General features: G+C 48.2%; 1 protein-coding gene across 1 annotated transcript in view; it reads left to right on the top strand.

Annotated features, from left to right (window-relative positions):
* Positions 1 to 9,227, top strand: part of LOC103360998 (protein tyrosine phosphatase non-receptor type 14) — a 56,203-nt gene that overhangs the window by 35,443 nt on the left and 11,533 nt on the right. The window contains exons 6-16 of the mRNA XM_008286966.1: positions 4 to 48; positions 297 to 367; positions 450 to 537; positions 1,950 to 2,038; positions 2,151 to 2,238; positions 2,392 to 2,474; positions 2,647 to 2,707; positions 4,160 to 4,238; positions 5,131 to 5,600; positions 5,735 to 7,081; positions 8,813 to 8,953. Of these exons, the coding sequence (XP_008285188.1) occupies positions 4 to 48; positions 297 to 367; positions 450 to 537; positions 1,950 to 2,038; positions 2,151 to 2,238; positions 2,392 to 2,474; positions 2,647 to 2,707; positions 4,160 to 4,238; positions 5,131 to 5,600; positions 5,735 to 7,081; positions 8,813 to 8,953 (2,562 nt within the window). The remainder of the gene's footprint in view (positions 1 to 3; positions 49 to 296; positions 368 to 449; positions 538 to 1,949; positions 2,039 to 2,150; positions 2,239 to 2,391; positions 2,475 to 2,646; positions 2,708 to 4,159; positions 4,239 to 5,130; positions 5,601 to 5,734; positions 7,082 to 8,812; positions 8,954 to 9,227) is intronic.

The following is a 9,227-nucleotide window of genomic DNA, read 5'->3' as shown; positions in this document are numbered from 1 at the left end:
CAGTTCCGCTCTCAGGACTTCCTCAGGGAGTACGTGCTCTTCCCAGTGGTGAGTCCTCAGACCTTCACTCTTCAAACACGACTTGTGTTTTTGTGCGTCTCCGTGCAGCCTGAAGGCACACATTCCTCTGTCATCTGTGTTCCTCCTCCCTCCGCATACCTGACTGACAGGCAGAAAACACGACGAACACAATCTGAATCAGAATCTATCTTGTTACACGACGTACAAAGCACATTGCTCGTCATTGATCCTTGCTGTTTTGTCTTCGTCCCTCTTGTTTTTCTGTCTTCTCTCAGAACTGGCCAAATGTGGACAAGGTGCTGGAAGACTGGACCCAGAAAGTCGCCGAGGAGCACAAGAGTCACTGGTACGGTCGGCTGCATTTTGTACCATTTTAAAATGTGCACAACAAGTATATGTGCGGTAACATCTCCGTCTGTCCTTTACAGTCGGATGCAGGCCGCTGAAGCAGAGCTGCTGTACATCAAGGAGGTAGAAAAACTGGACGGCTTCGGCCAGGAGAGCTTTGCTGCTAAGGTAAATACGTCACACAGGACTTTCCAAAGGAGGAGATCCAGGGGTTTGCCCTCCACAGAGAAAAAAAAAGTGACTTCTGGCACCAAATAAATACCAACGTTGAGTCACATCCACTGAGCTTCATCATTGCATCTTTTATCTGCCCAGCTGTAAAAATGCAGAGAAGTGTTTTGAAGGACAGTTTGGGTTTTTGTGCATCTATTAATATTTAAAGCCGACTGATCAGTACGTGTAATTAAGAATCATTACACCTTCACATTAAGATTTATCTAGACATGTCACAATGTTGGTTTATCTATTTATTTTTATCAGATTATGATACACTCTTACTCAAAAAGGTTATTTTAAGGAGGACTTCTAACTTTCTAAACCCAAAAACCTGCCAGCGAAGTTGAAAGGAATGTTATCTTTAAAAAAAGAAGTCACCAAAATTACACAATTCACCAGAACCAGACTGTAAAAAAACAGGAAGAGCCAAATTGCTCATCTGACGCACAGAACCGTCTGAAAAATGATCCAAATCTAAGCTTAAAAATCACCATATTTCTTCCACATCGCTGTTTTCCTCACGCCTTGTTTAAAAAGATAAAACCCGTTTCTGTCACCGTATTCTATAAAAGCAAAAACTCGTGCGCTTCTCGGCACAACTGTGAAGCAGTTGGTGACTCAGCTGGTCACAAGACAAAAATGCAGGGACTTTCTGGTGGAAGGGCAGCCTGTATTTCCACAGAGCAGATAGGAAACGGAGATAGAAGCACATTTAGAACGCATGTAGGAAAACCAGACGGAGGCTTAGAGGAAATCTGTTGAGTTTTTATTCCCATTTTTGTAATATGATAATAATAAAATACATTCATGGCATCTTAGCTGTGTCTGCTACACAAAAAACAGTTCTGTCTACTTCTGCTCATGGTGTTTTCCTCGGGGTGCAGGACTTCAGTGAGTTAAAATGCAACAGAAGCTAAAAGCTGCTCGGCGATAAAACATGTGAATCGCATGACTCAGATCATACCCCTCTCCTGTCGTGTTCTGCTGTAGATAATTCATTACCTTCTTCATTCAGGAAACACATAAACGTCTGTGTGGACTGATGGTTTCCACAGCAGCCCTTCTGATGAGGATGCCCTCTGTGCTATAAATGCGTTTCTTAATGTGTTTACTCGCTGCTCCGGACCTCTCAGCACATTCGCAGAGCTGGTCGGGGACACGTTTCTTTGTCATTACGCTTGTTTTGTTCGAATGTAGCTCGTTAATCGAAACTCTTTTATGAGAATCAGAAATTAATACAATTAAACAGGAGCAGCCTGCTGTTTGGCTGGCAGCTGCTTTTCATGTGTTTTATTTTATCGCCCTTAGCTTTATTACAGCTCTATAAAGTAAACTAGAAAACTCATTCTTTGATCTCTCCGCAGGACAACTACACCAACGATATCTTCATCGGCGTGTCTTTCATCGGCGTGTTTGTCAAACACAGGAACGGCCGATCCATCATGCTCCACAAGTAAGACGCTCCTCATTCTGTAGTGACTTTGTCCCCGTTGCAAACACAAACGAATGCAGGAAAATGTTCCTGAGAAAATCCCCCAACTCTTGTCTCTGTGTGTGCGTGACAGGTGGAAGGACATCGGCACCATCGCGCACAACAAGGCAGCCATCACAGTGGAGATAACGAACCGAGACGACACCATCGCTTTTCACATGGTGAGTGTTGTGTCTGCCGCTCACACACACACACACACACGCACAAGGTTTATAGTGGGAATTTAAACACAAAAGCAAAGAGACGAAGCGCAGGGGCAGATCCAGAAAGCTGAAAATAATCGCTGTTTTTCTCTCTTGTGTTTGCATCCGCAGGAGGATATGGAAATGGCCAAGTACATTTCTCGTCTTTTCACGGCCAGACACAAGTTCTACAAACAGAACAAGATCTGTGCAGAGTGAGTCTCGAGGCCAGACGAAGGCCACTAACACATCCAGTCACTTTAAGCTTTTTAAAGTGGAGTTCGGCAACCTTTCGAAGGTTGTGCGAAACAACAAATTATATAAAAGATCATCCTGAATAGATGATCCAGTGAGTCATCTTCTGTTTTTGTCACCGTTCCTCTGCAGGCCCACTCACTCGCCAGCGCCCATCAGGAGGAGACCCACCTGGACCCACCGCCTCTCTCTGGTACGGCGACCAAGTGGCTTGTTTTGCTTTGAAGTGGGTTTTTTATTGCGGCCCTCTGGTCTGCATAAATGAGACGAGAAGCCGGGATGAAGAGGGAGGATTTGGGAGGGAATGGCCACGGTTCGCGGTCCGATCCCGCTCTCCCACTCAGGGCAGCTCCTAATTGTTGCCGTGGAGCCTCGGTTTTTAACGTGTGTTGGTGGTGTGGTGGGTGTTGTTGGAAAGTTAGCAAAGGGTGTTGCTTGGTCTGATTTCCGGTGCGACAATGAAGGCAGTGATTTTTTTTCCCTCCCTGCTGGCCAGACAATGGTGAGGCTAAATGTGGCACAATGGATGTTCAGTGCGGCCACTGGAGAGCTCAGATGACTGTCTGGAGAGCTGCGAGTGTTTGCAAACCCATGGGCATGGCAAACACCTGAGTCGGTGGCAGTCACCTGTAGTGTAGACGTGATAAGGAAGTGATGCAATAAAAAAACAACCCTCTGAACCCGGAGCTGCTTCTTGGCGTTTCAGCTCCGGCTATATTTTTACTCACCACTGCAATATGAAGTCCTGCACCTCGATGGAGACAGGACAGCCACGGCTAGAAGTGGAGCCAACTCAGAAATGTCTTCGGTACAATGAGATGAAGTTATAACGCCATACATCATAAAGAAAAAAATGAATTTCATTGAATATTTTCTTCTACAAAAATGGAACAAACCTGGAATCCAAATTCCCAAAAGGGGGGCTACCTATACTGGAAAACAAAACGTTGGCTCTACATACTATTAATACTGTACTTTTTGCTTTTTTAATTTGCTTCCATGCTTGTCTCCTGGGGCTGCAAGGTGGCTCGGTGGTTAGCACCGTTGCCTCGTAGCTAGAAGGTCGCCGGTTCGCATCACCCGGGATCTTTCTGTGTGGAGTCTCCATGTTCTCCCCGTGCAGCGTGGGTTCTCTCCGGGTTCTCCGGCTTCCTCCCACAAAGTCCAGAAACATGCTGAGGTTAATTGGTGATTGTAGTGAGGATTAAGCGGTGTGTAGATAATGGATGAATGGACTTGTCTCCTGCTCTGTGTTAACACCTCCTGCAGTTCAACCCAGTTCAGCTGAGAAGTCCCTGATTTTTAGTCACAGCGCTGGTGGTTGTTGTTAATGGCTTCACGGTTCTGCCAAAGAGTGCAGAATTTCGTTTATTTTTTATTTTTTTGACAGAATCTGATAATGCATTTTTTTGGTGACTTTTGAATTGATCCATGTAGAATAAAAGGATTTTGTTTTCCAAACGAAAAGTTCAAGGACTGTCAAAAAAGTTGATGATTCTTTGTATTTTAACTGGATCTGATAGACGGCGTACTTTTGGTGGTTTTTAATGACTTTTCAGTACGTTTTGAGGTTCTACGGCTTAATTAGAAAAGCTAACAATGCCACGTTTTAACTGTGTTGCACTAAACGTATGTCTCCATCCAGCCGCGGCCCCAGTCCTGTAACTTCCAGTCGGTGCATTCCCAGTATGGAGAACATTATCAGGACACCCAGAGCTCTCAAGGTACGTGTGAACCTCCGACACTCACAAACACGCCGAGCTTCACCGCCCTCCGTCTCGCTTTTTGCCTTTCCACCACATTGACAATAACTCAAACATTCGACTTTGGCTAATTGTGTCTTTCCCATCAGGCGTGTGACTCACAGCCCGTTTGTATTTTAACAATCTCCCAGCCAATTAGAGCCCGACGTTTGGGGTGACCTCATTTGTGCTCCGCTCTTTCATTGACTTTTTCACACACTCGGGCTGCCTTATAATCCGAGGAGCTTCACTGATGTCGGCTCGACAATAAAAGCCGGAGCGAGTGGAAAAACATTTTGGGTGTGCTGCTCTGTGTGGGTGTGAGATCACTCCGGAGTGTGACCTCAGGCATCGACTCCGGACTGAGATTATGTGTGTCTGCCTTCTTGTGGGCATGAGATAGTTTCACACGAGAGCGGCTCAGTAAAAAAAGGGAACAACATTCTCACTGGTTGTTCATAGGTGGCTGGCGCTGCTGTGAAACCAGAAACCAACGATGATCATTTTTGCTGAAGGGTGCCACGAACACTCTTTATTTCTTAAGCATTTATAACAGCTAAAAAAACAGTTGAACTCCAACACAACCTGCAGTTTTGTCACATGATATAAAATCCCGTAGGAGTGTAGAGTTAATTTTTTGGGGCTATTTTTAAAAACTGAGGCATGTAGAATAAATGGTTCTTGTTAGTTAGTTCAAGAACCATCATATAGTTTCTGATAAATTGTCTAATTTCAGATTTTTTTTAAAGATAACTTTCAATCTTTTTGTAGTTCAGATGGTTAAATCAATATCCTGCATAAATGGTTTGAAGCTATTTGTAAGTCGGATGTAATCGTTCCTCTTTTTATTCTTCGTCCTCTCTTCGCTCTGTAGACAGCATCTTCCATGACGACCCGTACTACAAGTCAGAGACCAGTCTGGAGATCTGCCAGGTGGACTTTCCCTTCCGAAACGGTACCGTGGCCAACGGCAGCATGTACAGCAGCCCCAGCCTGAGCTCCCTCAATCGATCCCAGACTTTTGTCCCGCCCTCGCCCATGTCGTCCAACCTCAGCATCCCCGGCAGCGAGCTCATGCGCCCCGACTACATCCCCAGCCACCGCCACAGCGCCATCATCGCTCCATCCTACCGGCCCACCCCCGAGTACGACACCGTCATGCGGCAGAAGCGGCGCATGCTGCCTGCTCACCACGACTTCCACAGCCAATCGCTGCGCAGTCTGAACATCAGCAACGCCTGTGCGTACCGGCAGCCTGAGGCTCTGGTGTACAGCCAGCCAGAGATGAGGGAGAGGGGCCCTTATCACGGTCTGGGCCCCAGTCCTGGACCGTACACACCGCAGGTAGAGGGACGAGCTCTGTGTTTGATTGGTTTCTAAGCTTCTTGGTTTGATACGTCTCATACATGACTCTGTGTTTGATTGGTTTTTAAGCTTCTTGGTTTGATACGTCTCACACATGACTCTCTGTTTTGCAGATCAGCTACAGTAAGCCGGTGTCCCACGGCCCCCATCAGGGAGGACCAGCCAGCAGCCAGGGCCCCTGTCACTCCCCCTGTGTGAACGGAAGTGCAGGCGGCGGAGGAGGTGTAGGAAGCTCCATCTCTCATACTGTCAGCACGCCTGAGCTGGCCAACACCAAACAGCAGGGGACCAACATGGGAAGCTACGCGGCCACGGCTAACATGCTGAGGAACCACATGTCGCGCCCTCCTCCGCCTTACCCCTCCAGCTCCTTCCGCCCAGCCACCAGCACGCCGGACCTGGCCAGCCACCGGCATCGCTGCATCGGGGGCAGCAGTCCGGAGCTGGTCACCCGCATGGTGCAGCTGTCAGTCAAGACCTTCCAGCCGGACAGCTCGGCCGTGGTGCACCAGTCCCTGCAGGAGGTTAGCGAGCCTTTAACTGCCGCTGCTAAGCACCGCTCCACCCTGGGCAAGAGGCACAGCATGGAGGTGATCAGCAGCATGCGAGGAGGAGGAGGGGGAGGAGGAGGAGGAGGAGGAGGAGGGATGGAGGGCCTGGTGATGAAGAGCATGAACGCTCCCCTTCATCGGAGGAATACTCTCAGAGAACACGTAATGCCATCTCAGCCTCAGTCCATCCCTCAGCCCCAGCCACAGACCCCTCAGTCACAACCTCAACCTCCACCCCCACCTCCACCTCAGCAGCCGATGGAGCTGCCCATGCAGATGCCTGCCCAGAATGCGCCCGAGGCTTCTGTTGGGCCACCTGCACCGGTGGCCTACCAGCATCAAAAGACTCTCTCCAATGCTACCATGCTGATACACAGTAGTGAGAGCGAAGAGGAGGAGGAGGAGGAGGAGGAGAGGCCTGAGCTGGACGTTCAGATCCCGGGCCTCAACGAGGACATTAGCATCAGCGCTCAGCTCCAGGCTGCTCTGGCCAAGCTGCCCAACAAACCCCCTCCAGAGTACCCCGGACCTCCTCGACAACCTGGCAACGCTCAAATCCGCACCCACGCCCACAATCACAACCACACTCACCACCACAACAACCAAGGCCCGCAGGGCAACCAGGGACCGGTGGACCCAAGCCAAGCCCACGGCTGCACCCTCAAAACTGGGCAGAACCAGGGTGTTAGCGGGCCTGTTGCTGGTGGCGGTGGTGGTGCAGGCGGTGGTGGGACGCTGACCCGAGGGGATCAGAGCGGAGTGAACGGAGGAGTTTTAGGTCCTTCCATTTCAGAACCGGACCTGACCAGCGTGAAGGAGCGGGTGAGGAAGGAGCCGGTCAAAGAGAGGCCAGTCTCAGAGATGTTCTCCTTGGAAGACAGCATCGTGGAGAGGGAATTCGCTCAGAGGGTGAGACGTCTTTACACACCTACACTCACATTTCAGTCACACCAACATGTTTCTGATAATACGTCATTTATTAACCATCTTGAACCCGAAATATTGTCTGAGCATTTTTTGTTCCCGACACATTTTTTCTCACTGTGGGTTCATTTTTCACTGAACTCTACAAACCAAACAGCGCATGTATGGACAGCAGCAGAGAGAAGTCAGAAACATCTGGTGGTGCAATACGACAAAGTTATTTAATATTATAACGACAAGGATTTTTATTTATGTTGCAAAAATTGGAAAAAACTGCACTCGAGCGCCCACAGACACCAGCACCGAACAATAAATGGTTCCTCTACATACTACAGATATTTTCCTGTTTCCCTTTTTAACTTGTCTCCGTATTGTCTCCTGCCTGCTCCTTGTAAACACTTCCTGCAGTTCAGTCCAAGTTCTGCTGAGAAGTCGCAGAAGTTTTGTCTCGTGACCGTCGACCGAGTCTCTGATGACTTTTTCTTTTGATTTTTACAAAATCTTCTGCGTGTAAATGCTTCTTTTTCTGGCAAATTTGTAAACCAGACCAGTGGGATGCAGTTATTTTGATTTTAGACATTGAAAAGAGGAAAATTCAATAATTCTTTCCGGTTTTTACAGGCTTTCGCTCTAATGAATGGTGTCATTTTGCCAATTAAAAAAAAAAAACAACATACTCTTTGGTGGGTTTTGGGGTTCAGACGGCTAATTAATGTGTGAATCCACACACACTTTATATTTTGGTGTCAGCAGCGGGACAAACGAGCCTACGATGAGGTACAGTTTTAACGGTTCCAGTCTGTTGTTTGCTAGCTAGCTCCGTAGCTCCTGATTAGCAGTAATCTGGGGTTCAGCACCTAAGAGGGTAGCACTAGGCTCTGAATTCCCCCCAGGCAGCTAAAAGCCCCTCAAATCCCTCCAGATTATTCTCTGGGTTGGGTGTTCTTAGGTGTAGGTCAGCTTTCTGTTAAGGCGCAAACATTTGAGGCAGCACCAGGTATGAGTTCGATCATATAATCGCCTGAAGCCTTTCTGTTCACGGTTCACCTGCTGTGATTTTATTTTTCTTTTTAGTCCAAAATGTTTCTGTGTTGCTCAGAGCTCCAGAAGCTGTTAACCCTTATTTACACCAGCTGGTTTGTCGTCCACATGGAGGGTCCCCCTTTTGACCCCCAAGCTGTTGTTTTGACCGTCCCACCGGGGATGAGGGAGGTGGCGAGGGGAAGGGCGGAGCTGTCCTGGAGGTTTAATAGCATCAGAGCTTAGGAGAGGTAATCCTCGGAGGAAGGAGGGGACTGTGCAATGTGGGTCAGTGTTGGGGAACGAGGGAAGGCGGCGGCGGCGGGATGACAGAAAGGGTTCCGTGAAGCCAAGGAGGCCGAAGAGGTAGGTGGCGGTAGAGAAAGAGATGAAAGGATCAGAAGAAGAAAACAAGGATGAAGGGAAGCAGACAGATAAGCAGGTGCAGGTCTTTCCTAATAGGCTTTAAGCTCGTTATTTCACACCTGTAGACGGAATAGGAGGGGATCGGTTCGTCCAGGTTTGCCCTACAAACAGGAAACGCACACACACGGCACACGAACGCACGGCGAATTCCCGCCCACCCACTGCTGCTCGTGCACACGCCGGCTGCGCTCGGGCCATGGCAGGTCAGTCAGTGCTGCCATGCTGCCCGTACCTGTAACCATGACACCGGGGTTTTCTTCTCTCTTGAAGACGCTGGAGAGGCAGAAGATGTCGGTGGACTCCATGAAGAGGCCGCTGATGATGGCCGCCCTCAACGGCCTCTACGTGGCCCGGATGCCGGTCCCCGAGAGCCCGGCGGAGGACGGCGCCAAGGCAGCTACAGACGAAAGGGTAAGACGCTCGGCCTCTGTACGGAGCTCCAGTTAAATTATTCATGATTCTGTCTGTGTGTCATGTGGTGTTTTTGGAAGATTTTGCTCATATTCAGAATATTAATATACTGTTTTAAATGCTTCAAACTTCTGTAAAAATGTAGGTTTATTGATTTATAACAGTTGCTAAAAAATACATGTAAAATTATTTAATTTTTATTCTCAAGAGGAACAATTAAAAAAAAAAAAATCAAGCCCCAATTTGACTTGTTCAGGTTTCGTTTGGAGCATCT

This window comes from Stegastes partitus, unplaced genomic scaffold (genome assembly GCF_000690725.1).
Source record: "Stegastes partitus isolate 25-593 unplaced genomic scaffold, Stegastes_partitus-1.0.2 Scaffold478, whole genome shotgun sequence".
NCBI classification, from domain to species: Eukaryota; Metazoa; Chordata; class Actinopteri; family Pomacentridae; genus Stegastes; species Stegastes partitus.
This window is presented reverse-complemented; position numbering and strand designations above follow the sequence as displayed.